Source organism: Pelophylax lessonae, assembly GCF_965119305.1.
Source record: "Pelophylax lessonae genome assembly, chromosome: 5".
Lineage (NCBI taxonomy): Eukaryota > Metazoa > Chordata > Amphibia > Anura > Ranidae > Pelophylax > Pelophylax lessonae.
The window spans coordinates 455716052-455737316 of record NC_138772.1 but is presented as its reverse complement, the minus strand read 5'-3'; the positions used below and the strand labels follow the sequence as shown (position 1 = coordinate 455737316).

Genomic DNA, 21265 nt, shown 5'->3' with positions numbered 1-21265 from the left:
AAGTGGTCCGTGGAAGGAAAACGGGTGAAGCGGTGACAGGATCATGGACAGCCAGGGCTCACTGATGCATGTGGGGAACAAAGACTTGCCTATGTAGTCTGATCCAATAGAAGGGCTACTGTAACTAAGATAGCTGAAAAGGTTATTGCCCATACCAACAGAAAGGTGTCAGAACACAGGGCATTGCAGTTTGATGTGTATGGTGCAACATAGCCACAGACAGGTCAGAGTTCCCATGCTGACCCATGCCCACACCAAGAAGCACCTGCAATGCGCATGTGAGCATCATAACTGGATCACAGAGCAATAAAAAAGTGGGCTGGCCTGATGAATCACATTTTCGTTTACATTAAAAGGCTGGCCAGGTTTGTGTGCATCTCTTACCTGTAAAAGTTTAGTTATACTTTGAGGCAGCATACAGTATACTAAGGAAATACAGATGAAAAAGAAAGGTTTGTGCTAAAATGTCATATTTTTGTATGCCTTAGCATTGTGAACAGTGATACTGTACTTTAATCACAATTGGAGCCCAGTTGTTTTCTATTACTGTATTATACCTGTGTTATGCTGTACCGGCACATTCTAGTTTGTCCAGAGATGGTTTTTAAAGCAGCCAACAGTTTTGTAAATTAGTTTTACCAGTCGTGTGGTTCAGACAAGGCAACAAAAACAGATCAGTTAGCAGTCTCCCCTGCAGTCACACCATACATTCTGGTCAACTACCCACCCCCACCTCTTCAATGGAAAAATATCAAGACATTTTTTTACTGTCTACCATCAGTAAAGGACCGGGGCAAGGTAGACAGTACTAGGCAATGTTTGGAGTCCTCCGGTGCACCAGACAAATGAAAGCTATAATATTTATGGATTCAAGGACTTGCAGTGGTGATCGAAAGATTGGGCACCCCAGGTAAACATTTGTATTAATGTGCATAAATAAGCCAAGGAAAGATGGAAAAATCTCCAAAAGGCATCAAATTACAGATTAGACATTCTTATAATATGTCAACAAAAGTTAGATTTTATTTCCATCATTGACACTTTCAAAATTACAGAAAACAAAAAAATGGCGTCTGCAAAAGTTTGGGCACCCTGCAGAATTTATAGCATGCACTGCCCCCTTTGCAAGGTTGAGACCTGCCAGTGTCATGGATTGTTCTCAATCATCGTATGGGAAGACCAGGTGATGTCAATCTGAAAGGTTTTAAATGCCCAGACTCATCTGACCTTCCCCCAACAATCAGCACCATGGGATCTTCTAAGCAGTTGTCTAGAAAACTGAAACTGAAAATAGTTGACGCTCACAAAGCTGGAGAAGGCTATAAGAAGATAGCAAAGCGTTTTCAGATGTCAATATCCTCTGTTTGGAATGTAATTAAGAAATGGCAGTCACCAGGAACAGTGGAAGTTAAAGCAAGATCTGGAAGACCAAGAAAAATATCAGACAGAACAGCTCGCAGGATTGTGAGAAAAACAATTCCAAACCCACGTTTGACTGCAAGATCCCTCCAGAAAGATCTGGCAGACACTGGAGTTGTGGTACACTATTCCACTATAAAGAGATACTTGTACAAATATGGTCTTCATGGAAGAGTCATCAGAAGAAAACCTCTTCTACGTCCTCACCACAAAAATCAGCGTTTGAACTTTGCAAATGAACATATAGACAAGCCTGATGCATTTTGGAAACAAGTTCTGTGGACTGATGAGGTTAAAATTTAACTTTTTGGCCGGAATGAGCAAAGGTACATTTGGAGAAGAAGGGGCACAGAATTTAATGAAAACTGTTAAGCATGGGGGTGGATCAATCATGCTTTGGGGTTGTATTGCAGCCAGTGGCCAAGGGAACATCTCACGAGTAGAAGGAAAAATTGATTCAATAAAATTTCAGCAAATTTTGGATGGTAACTTGATGCCATCTGTGAAAAAGCTGAAGTTAAAGAGAGGATGGCTTCTACACATGGATAATGATCCTAAACACACCTCGAAATCCACAGGAGATTACATCAAGAGGCGTAAACTGAAGGTTTTGCCATGGCCTTCACAATCTCCTGACCTCAACATAATTGAAAATCTATGGATAGACCTTAAAAGAGCAGTGCGTGACAGACAGCCCAGAAATCTCAAAGAACTGGAAGACTTTTGTAAGGAAGAATGGGCAAAGATACCTCAAACAAGAATTGAAAGACTCTTGGCTGGCTACAAAAAGCGTTTACAAGCTGTGATACTTGCCAAAGGGGGCAGTACAAGATATTAACTCTGCAGGGTGCCCAAACTTTTGCAGACACCATTTTTTTGTTTTCTGTTATTTGGAAAGTGTAAATGATGGAAATAAAATCTAACTTTTGTTGACATATTATAAGAATGTCTAATCTGTAATTTGATGCCTTTTGGAGATTTCTCCATCTTTCCTTGGCTTCTTTATGCACATTAATACATATTTTTACCTGGGGTGCCAAAACTTTCGATCACCACTGTATACTCGCATTTAAAATAAATGTAATAGGTTTTAAACAAAATCATAACAGGAATAAATGGTGGCCTTTTATATATGGCTGAAGTTTAACTTTAAGAATAGTTTCCTCTAGTTTAATAAAACCCTCTTAGTACATTACTTCCCCATACCATGTTTTCTGAAAACATCTCAAAATATCTTGGATTATTTGTGGAATACAAGTCATCACACGACTCTTCAATACAGTTCATAAGTGTTCACATTTGGTCTCAAGGACAAAAGGATTGTCTTCCTTAGCTGGAGCAAGATAGCGTGGCCCATTATGGTCATGTCTATATACTGCACATGCTGCAGATTAAAAGTATTAAAAATCATTCTACTGTATCTTGTTAAATTGATGTCAGTTCTCAAGCCTAAGCAAATACTGCTCTCCACTGCCCTACTGTAACAAAGTATACATTTCTCTACATTTAGATTGCAACAATAATCTTTGTAAATCCTAACCACCATACAAATATAGGAAATAAACTGCATGTGTTCCTCAACAATGTATTAAATGTGTTACATTTTTCATGTCACTGAAGTCTCCAAAAACAAGATAAAACATAAGACAGCAAGATTGTCAGCCCATTGTGTTCTATATACTGTATAAGAGAAATATCACATTTTGGTAGAACATTTAAGAGTGATTCAAAAAGCACATACTGTATACAACATAGTTCCATACATACTAAATTGTTAAAAATGATGCTTCCTAAGCCACGGTAGGAAACCCCAGCATGCAGAGGATTTCCTGAAATCTTCCTTTGCCTCCTGAACATCTCCAGGCTCGTAGTGCAACCTCATACAAATCTAAAAGGCCTTAGTGCACAAGTGGAAATGCTGAAAGCAGCAGAGTAGGATGCCTCTGTGCTATTGAAGGATAATTCCACTGTCATGGGGAAAAAAAATAACAAACAGAAAATAATAATTATAGTTCATTCATGCAATTGCTACAAGAGCAACATTGCAAATGAATGTCATTTACAATTACCTTTCCTTTTCAATCTGCAGCACTGCAATTTTCTGTAAAATTAAATGCAATATGGCTACCCAGAGCCGTTCCGCACACCAATGGTGTAGGAAACACCCCCAGAAAACAAAATTCCTGCTTGTATGATTGGTTCAATGATTTTTCCAGTAGTCTGCACAAGGATACAAGTTATGTTTTAAGAATCCTCTGCAGCAGAAAATGCATTTTGGTGAGATACTTCCAAAGGATTATACACGTTTAAAGTGATGCAGACCCTGTAATTTCCTCATTAGAACATTGCAAGTGCAGCAGCTGATTATTAATGAAAAAGTCACTACCATTCAGATTTACTCTGCAGACAACAATTAGTTTAAAAAAAAAAAAAAACAGGTAGGTTTTAACAAAGTGTGTTAATATCCCTGCAATGGATTGGGGGGGAGGGGGCTACATTAGTTTAGCAAAGCTTGGGGGACAGGTAACATTAGCTTTTATTATACATGCGATTACCCTTTAAATTGATGGCTGAAGCATAATGCCACAAGCGATTAGTATTTTATATCACACGGTATTTGCGCAGCAGTCTTTCAAATGCAATTTTTTGGTAAGAAATACTTTTTCATGATTTAACCACTTGCCTTCTGTGCACTTAAACACCCTTCCCATCCAGGCCAATTTTCAGCTTTCAGCGCTGTCACACTTTGACTGACAATTGCGCGGTCATGCTACACTGTACCCATATGAAATTTTTATCATTTTTTTCACACAAATAGAGCTTTCTTTTGGTGGTATTTAATCATGTCTGGGTTTTTTATTTTTTACAAAAAAAAAAGAATAAAGACAGAAAATTTTGAAAAAAAAAAAGTTTTTCTTATTTTCTGCGAGTAAATTTTGAAAATAAATTTTTCTCCTTCACTGATGTGCGCTGATGAGGCGACACTGATGGGCACTGATAGGCTGCACTGATGGGCACTGATGTGGTGGCACTTATGGGCACTGATGAGGTGGCACTTATGGGCACTGATGAGGAGGTACTAATATGCCGCACTGATGAGCACTGATAGGCGGCATTGATAGGTGGCACTGATAGGCGGCACTGATGAGCACTGATAGGCGGGACTGCTGGGCACTGAGAGGTGGTACTGCTGGGCACTGAGAGGTGGCACTGAGGTGGCACTGCTGGGCACTGAGAGGCGGCACTGATGGACACAGAGGCGGCACTGATGGCACTGGCGGATGGCACTGATGGACACTGATGGGTGGCACTGATGAGCACTGATGGGCAGCACTGATGAGCACTGGTGGGCAGCACCATCAGTGCCCATAGTGCTGCCAGTCAGTGCTCATCAGTGCCTAGATGAGCAGGCACTGATGGGCACTGACTGGCAGCACTATGGGCACTGATTGTGGGCATTGATGGGGTGCACTGATGGCGGGCACTGTGGGCACTGTTGGGGCAATTTGTGTATGTTTTTTTACCTTGCAGTAATCAGGGCACTGGTGATCAGTGCCCTGATTACATGTCTCTGTGTCCCCGGCGGCTGACGGCTCCCCCTCCTTCCTCACACTGCAGGCTCCGTGTGAAGAAGGAGCGCCGGCGATGAGAGATGATCTCATATGTTTACATATGAGATCATCTCTCATTGGATGGTCCGATCACGTGGTGAATGGCCGCTGTGATTGGCCATTCACCACGATCTGTGATCGGCTGTGTCCAAGGGACACGGCCGACACAGATTCTCCCCGAAGCGCGCTCGCGGGAGCGCGCGGGGAGCCTGCTTCTGGGAGGCCATTTACAAACGGCCTCCCGAAAATTCGAGTCCGCGCTGCAGCCGTATATAGGCTGTAGCGCGGATGGGAGGAAGTTAAAAAAAGAAAAAAGCAAAGTTAGCCCAATTTTTTTGAATAATGTAAAATATGAGGTTAGGCCGAGTAAATACCGTAGTCATGCTTTAAAATTGCGCACACTCGTGGAATGGTGACAAACTACAAGACTTAAAAAGCTCCATAAGCAACGCTTTAAAAATTTTAACAGTTACCTGTTTAGAGTTACAGAAGAGATCTTGTGAATTATTGCTCTCGCCCTAACGATCGCAGCGATACCTCACGTGTGGTTTGAACACTGTTTATATATGCAGGCGCTACTTGAGGGACGGGGCACTTTTTTTTCTTAATTATTTTATTTTTACACTGTCCATTTAAATAAAAAAAAAAAGATCACTTATATTGCTGTCACAAGGAATGTAAACTTCCCTTGTGACAGTAATAGGCAGTGGCAGGTATTCTTTATGGTGGAATCTGGGGCCTAAAACTCCTTCTGTGCACTTAAAAACATTCAAAACACCAAGTTTGGCTGTTTCAAATGCTGTAATTTTTTTTTTAAATCTGGTGCCTTTAAGGTTTCAGTACCCGAAAGTGATGTCATGACTTTGCTTCTGGGTTTTTACATCAGAGACCCGATCGGAGCGAAATGCGGCTTTGTTTGGGTCTTTGGCCAGCTGGCGGACATGCCAGCTGGTCGCACGGGTCTCACGGTGGGACGGGAGACCTGGGCGAGCCTCTGAAGGAAGCAGGAGGGAGGGATGTCCCCTCACGCTCCTTGTAATGACAATCGAGTGGCTGCTTTGCTGCATCAGTTGTCATTACAATAAAGCCGACTATCAGCTCTCAACAACGGTACCAAGGTGATGCCTCTAGCTGCAGACATCACCCTGGTACAACCCCCTGAAGCCTAGGCTGCATATTTGCATTCCGCCAACGTGAAGGGGTTAAAGCACTAAATAATCACAATTTTACACAATGGCTACTGCCATAGTTTCCTCCCACAGAAAACACCACTAAGCATTATTTGCATGCAAACTAACTGAATTGTTTAACTCTAAAAAAGATTTCAGAGAAACTGTGAGCAACCCTTTCTACCTACTATAAGGCACTGGCTGTCAGGATTGTGGACAATGTTTATGTGTCACCAAAGTTTTTCATATACACGTTGAAGGACGCCAAGGTTGATGACCAATATGGACAAAATAAACTTATTGTTTCCTCAGAATCTGAATAAGAGATCCCCCAGACATACTGCAGACATACTATAGGAGATTGTCAGAGACTGCAGACATACTACAGGAGATGGTCAGAGACTGCAGATATGATCCAAGAGATGGTCAGAGACTGCAAACATGATACAAGAGATCTATGCATCAATGCAACAGTGCCCATCAAATGCAGCCTCATCAGTGCCCACCAAACCAGGCTCATCAGTGCCCATCAAATGCAGCCTCATCAGTGCCCATCAAACCCAGCTTATCGGTGCCTATCAAATGCATCCTATCAGTGCCCATCAAATGCAGCCTTCCAGTGCTCATTAAATGCAGCCTGCCAGTGCCCATTAAATGCAGCCTACCAGTGCCCACCAAATGCAGCCTACCAGTGCCCACCAATTTCAGCCTACTAGTGCCAATAAAATGCAGCCTACCAGTGCCAACCAAAGACAGCCTACAAGTGCCCATTAAATGCAGCCTACCAGTGCCCACCAAAGGCAGCCTACTAGTGCCCACCAAAGGCAGCCTACTAGTGCCCACCAAAGGCAGCCTACCAGTGCCCACCACATCCAGCCTACCAGTGCCCATTGAATGCAGCCTTATCAGTGCCCATCAAATACAGCCTCATCAGTGCCCACCAAATGCAGCCTCATCAGTGCCCATCAAATGCAGCCTCATCGGTGCCCAAATGCAGCTTCATCAGAGCCCACCAAATATAGCCTCATTAGTGCCCACCAAAAGAAGCCTCATCAGTGCCAACCAAATGCAGCATTACCAGTGCCCATCAAATGCATCCTCATCAGTGCCCATCAAATGCAGCCTACCAGTGTCAACCAAACACAGCCTACCAGTGCCCATCAAATGCGGCCTACCAGTGCCCACCAAAGACAGACTATCAGTGCCCACCAAATGCAGCTTACCAGTTCCCATCAAATGCAGCCTACCAGTCCCCATCAAATGCAGCCTCCAGTGTCCATCAAATACAGCATCATCAGTGCCCACCAAATGCAACCTCACCAGTGCCCACCTTATTCAGCCTCATCAGTGCCCATCTAATGCAGCCTCATCAGTGCCCATCAAATGCAGCCTCATCAGTGCCAATCAACTGCAGCCTACCAGTGCCAACCAAATGCAGCCTACCAGGGCCAACCAAATGCAGCCTACCATTGCCCACCAAATGCAGCCTAGCAGTGTTCATCAAATGCAGCTTACCAGTGCCAATCAAATGCAGCCTACCAGTGCCCATCAATGCAGCTTATCACTGCCCATCAAATGCAGCTTACCACTGCCCATCAAATGCAGCTTACCATTGCCCACCAAATGCAGCCTACCAGTGTCCATCAAATGCAGCTTACCAGTGCCCATCAAATGCAGCCTATCAGTGCCCATCAAATGCAGCTTACCAGTGCCCATCAAATGCAGCTTACCAGTGCCCTTTAAATGCAGCCAAACAGTGCCCATCAAATGCAGCCTACCAGTACCCCCAAATGCAGCCTTATCAGTGCCCAATAAATGCAGCGTCCTGGTGCCAACCAAATGCAGCCTACCAGTGCCCATTAAATGCATCCTTATCAGTGCTCATCAAATGCAGCTTTCCAATGCTCATCAAATGCAGCTTACCAGTGTCCATCAAAAGCAGCCTAACAGTGCCTACCAAATGCAACCTACCAGTGCCCACCAAATGCAGCCTTATCAGTGCCTGGATCACAGAGCGGTGATCTCTCACTGTGTCACAGAGCTTTTGAATTTCCGGGTGGCCACTGTAACAAAGTCCTGCCTCCTAGACTGGCCCCTATGATACACGTCACACTGATCCAGTTCCCTGGCATTGATCAGTGTGCCACCTATTACAAAAGCCAGTCTAGAAGTCAGGACTTTGTTACAGTGGCTGCCCGGCCTTTCAGACCCAAGCTCTGTGTCACAGTGGTAGATGCCCACTGTGTGTGACACACACAAGGAGAGGAAGAGGAAGGAGAGAGGGGATGACTCTGGCACTTGAGCTTTGGCGTCCCTCCTCTGCCTCAGGTCGCAATGCCTGGGCTCGGTGCACCCTGTACATCTGCCCAGGATCGACCCTGGTCTTTAAATATGTACAAAGGGGAAAACAATCATTTAATCCCCTGCAGATGATGTAAGTTTCCCACTTACAAAGGAATGAAGAGTCTATAATTTTTATCATAGGTGTATTTTAAATTATACAGACAGAATATCAACCAAAAATCCAGAAGCAAATTATACAAATGTTATAAAATTAAGTTTTTGTTGACTAAAATAAGTATTTGATCCCCAAGCAAAAGATGACTTAGCACCTGGTAGAGAAACCCTTGTAGGCAAGCAAGGAGGTAAGATGTTTCTTGTAGTTGGTGACCAGGTTTACACACATCTCAGGAGGGATTTTGGTTCACTCTTCTTTACAGATCTTCTCTAAATCCTTAAGGTTTCTTGGCTGTCTCTTGGCAACTCAAAGTTACAGCTCCCTCCATAAATTTTCTATAGGATTACAGTCTGGAGACAGAGTAGGCCACTACATGATCTAAATGTGCTTCTTTTTTGAGTCACTCCTTTGTTACCTTTGCGGTATGTTTTTGGTCATTGTTATGCTGGAAGACCCATCCATGACCCATTATAAGTGTTCTGAGAAAAAGGTTCTCGTCCAAGATTTTACAATACATGGACCCGTCCATTGGCCCCCCAATGCGGCAAAGTTGGTCTGTACCTTTAGCAGAGAAACAGCTCCAAAGGATCATGCTTCCACCTTCGTGCTTGACTGTAGGCATGGTGTTCTTAGGGTTATAGTCAGCATTTTTCTTCCTCCAAACATGGCAAGTCGAGTTAATGCCAAAGAGCTAAATTTCTGTCTCATCTGACCACAGCGCTTTCTCCCAATCCTTCTCTGAATCATTTAGATATTCATTGGCATGACTGTACATGTGCATTCTTGAGGAGGGGGACTCCCCATGTTTGGAGGAAGAAAATTGCTGACTATGACCCTAAGCACCTCATCCCTACAGTCAAGTATGGAGGTGGAAACATTACACTTTGGGTTTGTTTCTCTGCTGAAGGTACAGGCCGACTTTGCCGCATTGAGGGGGCAATGGATGGGGCCATGTATTGTAAAATCTTGGATGAGAACTTCTTCCCTCAGCCAGAACACTGAAGATGGGTTGCGGATGGGACTTTCAGTATGACAATGACCCAAAACATATCGCCAAGGCAACAAAGGAGTGGGTCAAGAAGAAGAACATTAAGGTCATGGAGTGGCCTAGCCAGTCTGAAGACCTTAATCCTATAGAAAATGTATGTAAGGAGCTGAAACTTTGAGTTGCCAAGCGACAGCCAGGAAACCTTAAGGATTTAGAGAAGATCTGTAAAAAAAGAGTGGACCAAAATACCTCCTGAAATGTGTGCAAACTTGGTCACTAAATACAAGAAATGTCTTATCTCTGTGCTTGCCAACAAGGGTTTCTCCACCAAGTACAAAGTCATGTTTTGCTTGGGGGATCAAATACTTATTTTACTCACTGAACAGTAACTCTATTGATAACATTTGTATTATGGGTTTTTTTTCTGGATTTTTGGTTGATATTCTGGCTCTATCATTTAAAATTCAAATATGATAAAAAAATATAGACAATGAATTTCCTTGTAAGTGGGCAAACTTACAAAATCTGCAGGGGTTTAATTACTAATTTTCCCCACTGTATGTTGGCTGATGCACAATAAAAATTCTCTCTCCTATGAGTGCTTGCTGCTGAGTGAAAAGGTTGACGGCTGATAGAACCCTAACATGGTGGTTTAGTGTTTAGCACTTCTGCACTGTTGTCCCCAGTTCAGTTAAAACATGATTTGAATGAAGTTTGCATGTTCCCCCTGTGTTTGAGTGGCTTTCTTCCCGCTCCATTGACCCTAATATGGAGGTATGTATGAAAGTAAAGTAGGGCTGGGACTGATGCGAATGTACAGTATATGAAAAAAAAAAATAAAATGGTGCATAATTTGCTAGCACGACATAAATACCAGCATTAATAATAAAAAGATACAAGAGCTGCATGCTCGTTGTGGTGAGCCCTATAGGAGACCACCAATTAGGAACTAACATAAGTTTAGTTACTGGCCTAGACAAGCAGATGTTTTGGATGTTTTATGCGATGGGTTTGCTGTACAAAGCCTTCTTGCAGTGTCTTGTATTTCTTTGCTGCATTGTTGAACAAAAGTGCAGGACAAACCTGCTTGAATGTTTTTGGCTGTCCCTATCTCATGCATGCTGCCAACACCTGTTGAATATAATACACTTACAGTACCTATTTTGTTGCACCTGCGCCTCTAATTGTCAAGTATATGAGAATAACTTTACTTTTCCAAACTGGCTCAGTTCCTATAAATAGATGAGTGTTTTACAAACCCTGATTGAACATACAGTAGACATAGACTACACTGTAAATCAGTATAAAGGAAGAGAGCAAGGATACATTGTAAGTGGTACTAGAAACCTGTAAACTTGTTCTGCTATTGAAATCAACGTGTTCAAGGGGTCAACGACCAGGCCCAAAGACTGTTACATGGGGGCCAGCCTAACAGGAAATAAATATTGAATTTCAGAAAGAACTATGTTGGGCTAGGATCATTATGGCAGCTGTGGTGTGGATCAGAGTAACAGACAAAAGCTCTAAAAGCAAACTATGACAACAAAGGGTACCTAGAATACCGCAAGGAAGTTATTATGTTTTTTTTATTGAATGCTAAAAGGTGTTGCAAAACCAACCACATTTTAAAGCTGAATTCCAGGTATGATTTTTTTTGCATGTTTGGACCAATGTAAGTATGCATATGCCATACCTGACTAAGAATTGCCTGTAATAATTGCAGTGTCACGGTCAGGGGTTAATCTTGGAGACCAGTAGCTGTACCAGTGGAGAGGCTCCCACCGACCAGCAGGATAGGTACACAAACAGGTGACCCTGGTGGATGACGTGGGCTCACTTTAAGTGTGGGGCCTAAGCACTAACAGCTATACCTAATGGTAGAGATGAATTTTGATGCTTGTTACTACCAGGTTGCGGTCCTCAGTATCATCCTCCCAAGAGGTGAGCAAGCCGTGGTCTAGTAGCAGATGAAGAAGGTAGAGATCAAGCAGAAACGTAGTCAGTACGTAAACCAAAGTTTAGTAACAAGCGGTTGCAAGTGGAAACGTAATCGAGAAACAAGCCAAAGATACGGACGGCAGCAGTAGTGACAAGAGTGAGATAAACAGGAAGTGCAAAAGCATGGCTTAAATAGGAAGTTCATGAGAGGAGCAAAGGGTTCAAGGTTCAATAGAAACAAGAAACAAGGCAAAATTGTCTAAGGAATAAGGTAGGAAGCTGTTCAGCATCCTAGGTGCCTCAGCAAGGACAGATACTGCCAGCCACTACATACTACCATAGTAATCCTTGCTGTCTTCTGGATGCTGTGCCATGTAATAGGATAAGGAGGAGATCATGACATCACTGCCATTACCTCATCCAATCAGAGAACGTTTTGCATCCACCAAAAGAGTGCAAAGCATTTTCTTGATGGCGGTTGTTCTGTACGAGAGACCTCCTGAAATTCAGCTTTTAATATTATTTATATTTTGATTAAGTCTTTTTTAAGGGGTAAACTTAATGGTTGATTATAATCACTCATTACTCACATACGTTTACCTAATTAGTAGAACATTGATTTCAAGGTGTTGCAAATTAGGTGATTGCCAGCAAGTGTCAAGATCTCTCATTGCAAGTAATTAAAATTACTTGTGTGCCTTAGCACTGCCATTTTTGATGGATTATTTTTTTCTCTTTCATAAATACATTTGCAATAAATAGAGAGTTGAGGAATAAACTACATAACATCAAGGGGTCTCAGGTTTCAACAAATTGTGTAAAAAACAACTGGTCTGTATTTTCTTACACTTTTTGTGTATAGTGTACTGACACTATACATACTAAATGCGCTTAACACTGACTGCTTGTGCATATTGCATCTTCCTGCATTGTCAAGGTACATATGCTTATTTTATCTTTAAAGCAACCCTGGCACGTTTTTTTTTTTTTTTCAAATCCCTCTTCCCTGTAGATTTTGACCATAATTACTCATCTTTCCCAGTGCCTGCACAGCCAATCTCTGCTTTGATCTTAAGGGAGTGTTAATCCACATAGTCAACCACAGGTCTCAATGGTTCCTTCCTCAGACCTCAAGTAATTTCAGGAAATATTGGTGACAAAAAGAGGAGGAACCAGTGAGAGCTGTGGGGGATAGTAGTGTTGAGCTGTACATACATGAGTTCAACTTAGGGCGGGTTTTCTGAACCTTACTGAAGTTCGGGTGTTAAAAAAAAAACAAACATTTTCTAGACTAATAGGCAAGGGCCTGTCAAATAACTAGCATAGGGGTCTAGGCACTTGGGCACAAAAAAAACAAAACAAAAAATGTCCCAGGGTTCCTACTAAGATGCATACCACCCTTATCCTAAATGAGTGCCTGATATAGATTTTAAGGGAAACTCCATGCAAAAAAAAAAAAAAAAAACAATACAATACAAGCATGGGATCTACCCCAAAATTCATACCAAACGCTCATCTGAGCGTGCAGCCTGGCTGGGAAAGAAAGAATGGGGCCACACCCCCCTCCTAAAAAAATACCTTGCTGCATGTCTTTACCATGGGAACCTCTCTGTCAAAGACCTTTTAAACGTATGTTGTTGAAGACAAGGGCCTCTTCCCCACAAACCTGGCCCAATGGTTGTGGGGGTCTTTTCTCAGAAACTCTACATAATAACTCTACTCACTCAAAATAAAAATAAAAAATTATATATATATATATATATATATAGTAAATAAAGACACACACTTTCAAAAGTCCTTTATTATGAAAAAAAACCCCTGCAATATAATTCCATTGTCAATCACATTCAATCTTATTGCTCACTCGCCACGAATGACAGCTCCAGATACCTAACAAAGGGGCGGATATCTGGGTGATGTCATTGACCAAATAACAGTTTAAATTGCACATTTAGTGGCAGTGCCAGGGAGCGGTCATTCACAGGCGATTGAGTGACAGGATCGGACTTGTTGGTGGGTTTTCTTCCTTTCAGCAGGTCAATTGACAGCATTCATTTTTTTTTTTTTTTTTACACAATCCCCTCCCCTTTACATTTACCTGTCAACCAGAAATTCCCAATTGACAGCAAACTGGACCGAGCAGAGACACGTCACTGATGGTTAAGTCTGTACGTGGGTTCAGACCAAACCAGGAGCTCAGCTGTGAGGTGTCAGTATCCCAGAGGACCTCAGGAAAGCCATTCTAGTGATTGAGGTTTGGTGGTACAAGCACCAGATAAGTACTGCCTTTTTTACAGGTAAAAAAAATGTCTAAGGCAGCAAAGATCTCCTGTTTATACAGTATTGCAGAAAAGTGAGTACACCCCTCACATTTTTGTAAATATTTTATTATATCTTTTCACATGACAACACTGAAGAAATGACACTTTGCTACAATGTAAAGTAGTAAGTGTACAGCTTGTATAACAGTGTAAATTTGTTGTCCCCTCAAAATAGCTCAACACACAGCCATTAATGTCTATACCGCTGGCAACAAAAGTGAGTACACCCCTAAGTGAAAAATGTCCCCTTCCCTGTGTCATGTGACTCAGTGTTTCAAGGTCTCAAGTGTGAATGGCAAGCAGGTGTGTTAAATTTGGTGTTATCACTCTCACTCTCTCATACTGGTCACTGGAAGTTCAACATGGCATCTCATGGCAAAGAACTCTCTGAGGATCTGAAAAGAAAATCTGTTGCTCTACATAAAGATGGCCTAGGCTATAAGAAGATTGTCAAGACCCTGAAATTGAACTGCAGCACAGTGGCCAAACCCATACAGCGGTTTAACAGGACAGGTTCCACTCAGAACAGGCGTCGCCATGGCCGACCAAAGAAGTTGAGTGCATGTGCTCAGTGTCAAATCCAGAGGTTGTCTTTAGGAAATAGACGTATGAATGCTGCCAGCATTGCTGCAGAGGTTGAAGGGGTGGGGGGGTCAGCCTGTCAGTGCTCAGACCATACGCCGCACACTGCATCAAATTGGTCTGCATGGCTGTCATCCCAGAAGGAAGCCTCTTCTAAAGATGATACACAAGAAAACCCGCAAACAGTTTGCTGAAGACAAGCAGACTAAGAAAATGGATTACTGGAAGAATGACCTGTGGTCTGATGAGACCAAGATTAACCTTTTTTGGTTCAGACGGTGTCAAGCGTGTGTGGCAGCAACCAGGTGAGGAGTACGAAGACAAGTGTGTCTTGCCTACAGTCAAGCATGGTGGTGGGAGTGTCATGGTCTGGGGCTGCATGAGTGCTGCCGACACTGGGGAGCTACAGTTCATTGAGGGAACCATGAATGCCAACATGTACTGTGGAATACTGATGCAGAGCATGATCCCCTCTCTGCGGAGGCTGGGCTTCAGGGCAGTATTCCAACATGATAACGACCCCAAACACACCTTCAAGATGACCACTGCCTTTCTAAAGAAGCTGAGGGTAAAGGTAATGGACTGGCCAAGCATGTCTCCAGACATAAACCCTATTGAGCATCTGTGGGGCATCCTCAAATGGAAGGTGAAGGAGCGCAAGGTCTCTGATCCACCAGCTCTGTGATGTCGTCATGGAGGAGTAGAAGAGGACTCCAGTGGAAACTTGTGAAGCTCTGGTGAACTCCATGCCCAAGAGGGTTAAGGCTGTGCTGGAAAATAATGGTGGCCACACAAAATATTGACTCTTTTGGCCCAATTTGGACATTTTCACTTAGGGGTGTACTCACTTTTGTTGCCAGCGGCTTAGACATTAATGACTCTGTGTTGAGTTATTTTGATGGGACAGCAAATTTACACTGTTATACAAGCTGTACACTCACTACTTTACATTGTAGCAAAGTGTCATTTCTTCAGTGTTGTCACATGAAAAGATATAATAAAATATTTACAAAAATGTGTTGGTTGTACTCACTTTGAGGTACTGTATATAATATTGTATAGAAAAGCCAGGGGGACATATACAGTGCGTTGCGAAAGTATTCGGCCCCCTTGAACTTTTCAACCTTTTGCCACATTTCAGGCTTCAAACATAAAGATATAAAACTGTAATTTTTGTGAAGAATCAACAACAAGTGGGACACAATCATGAAGTGGAACGAAATTTATTGGATATTTCAAACTTTGTTAACAAATAAAAAACTGAAAAATTGGGCGTGCAAAATTATTCAGCACCTTTACTTTCAGTGCAGCAAACTCTCTCCAGAAGTTCAGTGAGGATCTCTGAATGATCCAATGTTGACCTAAATGACTAATGATGATAAATGGAATCCACCTGTGTGTAATCAAGTCTCTGTATAAATGCACCTGCACTGTGATAGTCTCAGAGGTCCGTATGAAGCACAGAGAGCATCATGAAGATCAAGGAACACACCAGGCAGGTCCGAGATACTGTTGTGGAGAAGTTTAAAGCCGGATTTTTTGATACAAAAAGATTTCCCAAGCTTTAAACATCCCAAGGAGCACTGTGCAAGCGATAATATTGAAATGGAAGGAGTATCAGACCACTGCAAATCTACGAAGACCTGGCCGTCCCTCTAAACTTTCAGCTCATACAAGGAGAAGACTGATCAGAGATGCAGCCAAGAGGCCCATGATCACTCTGGATGAACTGCAGAGATCTACAGCTGAGGTGGGAGACTCTGTCCATAGGACAACATTCAGTCGTATACGGCCCAAATCTGGCCTTTATGGAAGAGTGGCAAGAAGAAAGCCATTTCTTAAAGATATCCATAAAAAGTGTTGTTTAAAGTTTGCCACAAGCCAAATTGGGAGACACACCAAACATGTGGAAGAAGGTGCTCTGGTCAGATGAAACCAAAATCAAACTTTTTGGCAACAATGCAAAACGTAAGGTTTGGCGTAAAAGCAACACAGCTCATCACCCTGAACACACCATCCCCACTGTCAAACATGGTGGTGGCAGCATCATGGTTTGGGCCTGCTTTTCTTCAGCAGGGACAGGGAAGATGGTTAAAATTGATGGGAAGATGGATGGAGCCAAATACAGGACCATTCTGGAAGAAAACCTGATGTAGTCTTCAAAAGACCTGAGACTGGGACGGAGATTTGTCTCCCAACAAGACATTGATCCAAAACATAAAGCAAAATCTACAATGGAATGGTTCACAAATAAACATATCCAGGTGTTAGAATGGCCAAGTCAAAGTCCAGAACTGAATCCAATCGAGAATCTGTGGAAAGAACTGACAACTGCTGTTCACAAATTCTGTCCATCCAACCTCACTAAGCTCGAGCTGTTTTGCAAGGAGGAATGGGAAAACATTTCAGTCTCTCGATGCGCAAAACTGATAGAGACATACCCCAAGCGACTTACAGCTGTAATCACAGCAAAAGGTGGCGCTACAAAGTATTAACGTAAGGGGGCTGAATAATTTTGCACGCCCAATTTTTCAGTTTTTTATTTAAAAAAGTTTGAAATATCCAATAAATTTCGTTCCACTTCATGATTGTGTCCCACTTGTTGTTGATTCTTCAAAAAATTACAGTTTTATATCTTTATGTTTTAAGCCTGAAATGTGGCAAAAGGTCAAAAAGTTCAAGGGGGCCGAATACTTTCTCAAGGCAATGTATTTACTCTGACAATAGAAATGCATGGTGTGGAAGGTAGCAGCAAGCTCCAACCCTACACAAAGTGTGGAAGCTTTGCTTTCAGAACGACCCATGATTTACCCATAATTGCAAGCTTTCAGTCGCTAATGCAGGTGTGTGGACCTCTAGGTGTCTACACTTTATATCAGTGGCAGTTTCTCTTGCCTGACCGAGTCTCTATGAATTAAAAAGATAATTACAGATACTAAAATAGAAAACATGTAATAAAAATACATGATATAAAAACAAAACAAAAAAAAAAAAATAACTGTATCTGGCCTATATGAACTTTCTTCTATCTACCTTTAACAATTAGAATACTAAAAGAAAACTGGTTTATGTAAAAAGATGTTCAAAGTAAAGCAAAGCACATTTCTACAGCTTGTAATTGAATTGTCTTTTATTGTCTTTCTATTCCAGAGTAAGATCTGTAAGATTAACATGCAAGGCATTTCTAAAATGACGTCCGAGTCAAACAAAAAATGACAATAAAGTCTAAAGAAAAATGAAGACAACAGCGTTACCTGCTCAACTGTCTGTTTGTGACTTGCTTGTAATAAAGTCATTTCCAAGTTTAAATCATAAATGTTCTGCTCCGCAGACTCCAGACTTTTTGTACTTTTTCTGCATCGTTTCTTTGACTGTTCCAAATCTTCCCGCAGTTTCGCTATCGTTTCCTCATAAAATTCAGCCTTGAACATTAGAAATGTGCAGTTTGATGAAGACCTTTCAAGAAACCTCTTTTTTTTTTTTTTAAAACATTTGAGATTATATAAAGATCACTATGTGATTGTGGGAAAAAGCAAAAGCAACCTCTCAGTACTTTGAGGCCTTTTCTATAGCCCAGAGCTGCTTTTCGCTGTGATCACGATCTTTAAACAATTCTCTAAAGTTTCCCCATCCTGATGACAGGGGCACACATGAAGTACGAGCCAACGCCTGACCTGCGTATGAAGACACATTTGTAAGGAGTTCCTCACCAAATGTGTGAATACAATTTTTCTTCTTTCCTTTTATCAGGGAATAGAGCTTGTACAAATAATAAAAGGCACAGGTTCAGTAATCCTTCAGTCATCTAACCTTCCCACAGGGGCAAACAGAAGCGACGTGCAGTTGGATGGTGTCACAAGCCACAACCAAAGGATTAAAACAAGTCTTATTACCGTGCAAGCGCTGCCATTCCGTTTAATTACTTATGTGAACAATTCAAATAGCCAGGCCAATTTCACCTACAGTTCAGTGCACCTACAGGAAAGGAGGAGGTTTAATAAAGCGGAGACACAGATTACTTTTAAAGAAAACTGTATTTATAATCATTCCTTGTGTAATATACATCCACAGTCATTTCCAGGGAAATATATCCAACTGCATTATAATGAAATGACATCAGTGACTGCAGCTGCTGCAGTATAAAAGAGCATTTTTTTTCATTTGCATAAATCTGTGTGCAACCTTTTTCTGTAGGGTAAGTTTAAACAAAACTCAGTGTTTTATCCTTCTTCTATGATGGAGTAACTATTTCTTCATTTTTAAATGTGCCATCAAAAATGTTGTAAGTTCATAAACATTACTGTTCCAATGAACTTGGCGTGTTTGGCAATTCAGATACAGTGATTGCGAACTGGGATGACATATATGTAATGCTTTTTTTTTTTTCTGGCAATGCCTGAATTGATGCATATATGCATATTTATTAGTGGAAAATCAGTGATTCCAGTGTCCTCTATTTAAATCTCAAAAACAATTTCTTCCTTCTGTTATACAATATACACTGACACTGTAAATATATATTGGAAATGATTACCCATATGCATTTATTATTATATTGTAACATTTACCTGGAAATAACATGCTTTTTTTTTTTTTTTAATGGTTGTAAATCTTTACATACACCTAGGGAAATGTCTGTCCTCAAATGATACACAGAGATTAAATAAATCCTCATATATAAATTATAACCTTTTATCTGCAGTCTTCGCTTCTCTACATCAGTTTAACATCCAGAATGTATAAAGCTTGTCTGAGCGGTCACAAAAAAAGGGGCGGGGAGCTGAAATTAGACTCTGCATAGCTCAGTGAAGAGAGATCTGAGAGCTAATTTGAAGATACACACACAGCACACAGGAAAATAGCTGAACCTGTCACTCTGCTGGAGGACCCTCCCTTGTCACCTTTTTTCTCTTGGTGTCAGGAAAACTTGTCAGAAGTGACTCATGCTGATAGCAGAGGTACAAAGCAACAGACAGAAAAAAACACTTAGTGCTCTTGATTGAGCTACAGTCAGGTCCATAAATATTGGGACATCGACACAATTCTAATCTTTTTGCCTCTACAATGGATTTGAAATAAAACAAACAATATGTGCTTTAACTGCAGACGTTCAGCTTTAATGTAACTGTATTTACATCCAAATCAGGTAAAAGGTGTAGGAATTACAACAGTTTGTATATGTGTCTCCCACTTTTTAAAGGGACCAAAAGTAATGGGACAATTGGCTTCTCAGCTGTTCCATGACCAGGTGTGTGTTATTCCCTCGTTATCCCATTTATAAGGAGCAAATAAAAGGTCCAGAGTTCATTTCAAGTGTGCTATTTGCATTTGGAATCTTATGCTGCCAACTCTCAATATGAGATACAAAGAGCTGTCACTATCAGCACCAGATAAGTACTGCCTTTTTTACAGGTAAAGAAAAAATGTCTAAGGCGGTAAAGATCTCCTGTTTATATAGTATTACAGAAAAGCGAGTACACCCATCACATTTTTGAAAATATTTTATTATATCTTTTCACATGACCACACTGAAGAAATGACACTTTGCTACAATGTAAAGTAGTGAGTGTATAGCTTGTATAACAGTGTAAATGTGTTGTCCCCTCAAAATAGCTCAACACACAGCCATTAATGTCCAAAATGCTGGCAACAAAAGTGAGTACATCCCTAAGTGAAAATGTCAAAATTGGGCCCAATTAGCGATTTCCCCTCCCCGGTGTCATGTGCCTCATTAGTGTTTCAAGGTCTCAAGTGTGAATGGGGAGCAGGTGTGTTAAATTTGGTGTTATCGCTTTCACTCTCTCATACTGGTCACTGGAAGTTCAAAATGGCAACTTATGGCAAAGAACTCTCTAAGGATCTGAAAAAAGATCTGTTGCTCTACATAAAGATGGCCTAGGCTATAAGAAGATTACCAAGACCCCGAAACTGAGCTGCAGCACAGTGACCAAGACCATACAGCAGTTTAACAGGACAGGTTCCACTCAGAACAGGCCTCACCATGGCTGACCAAAGAAGTTGAGTGCATGTGCTCAGCGTCATATGCAGTGGTTGTCTTTGGGAAATAGTGCTCAGCGTCATATCATCATATCATTTTTTTTTTTTTTTTTTAATGGTTGTAAATCTTTATATACACCTTGTGAAATGTCTGCCCTGCTGTCAACTCTCAATATGAGAGCTGTCACTATCAGTGAAGCAAGCTATCATTAGGCTGAAAAAACAAAACAAACCAATCAGAGAGATAACAAAAACATTAGGTGTGGCCAAACCAACTGTTTGGAACATCCTTAAAAAGAAAGAACGCACCGGTGAGCTCAGCAACACCAAAAGACCCAGAAGACCACGGAAAACAACTGTGGTGGATGACAAAAGAATTCTTTCCCTGGTGAAAAAAATACCCTTCACAACAGTTGGCCAGATCAAGAACACTCTCCAGGAGGTAGGTGTATGTTTGTCAAAGTCAACAATCAAGAGAAAACTTCACCAGAGTGAATACAGAGGGTTCACCACAAGATGTAAACCATTGGTTAGCCTCAAAAACAGAAGGCCAGATTAGAGTTTGCCAAACAACATCTAAAAAAGCCTTCACAGTTCTGGAACAACATCCTATGGACAGATGAGACCAAGATCAACTTGCACCAGAGTGATGGGAAGAGAAGAATATGGAGAAGGAAAGGAACTGCTCATGATCAAAAGCATACCACCTCATCAGTGAAGCATGGTGGTGGTAGTGTCATGGCGTGGGCATGTAAGGCTGCCAATTGAACTGGTTCTCTTGT

At 41.5% G+C, this 21265-nt stretch overlaps 1 protein-coding gene across 1 annotated transcript in view; it reads right to left on the bottom strand.

Moving 5' to 3' along the window:
- LOC309555379 (uncharacterized protein) overlaps positions 1-21265 on the bottom strand; it is a 654339-nt gene that overhangs the window by 358186 nt on the left and 274888 nt on the right. Inside the window, exon 17 of the mRNA XM_082257367.1 lies at positions 17741-17908. Within this exon, the coding sequence (XP_082113493.1) occupies positions 17741-17908 (168 nt within the window). The remainder of the gene's footprint in view (positions 1-17740; positions 17909-21265) is intronic.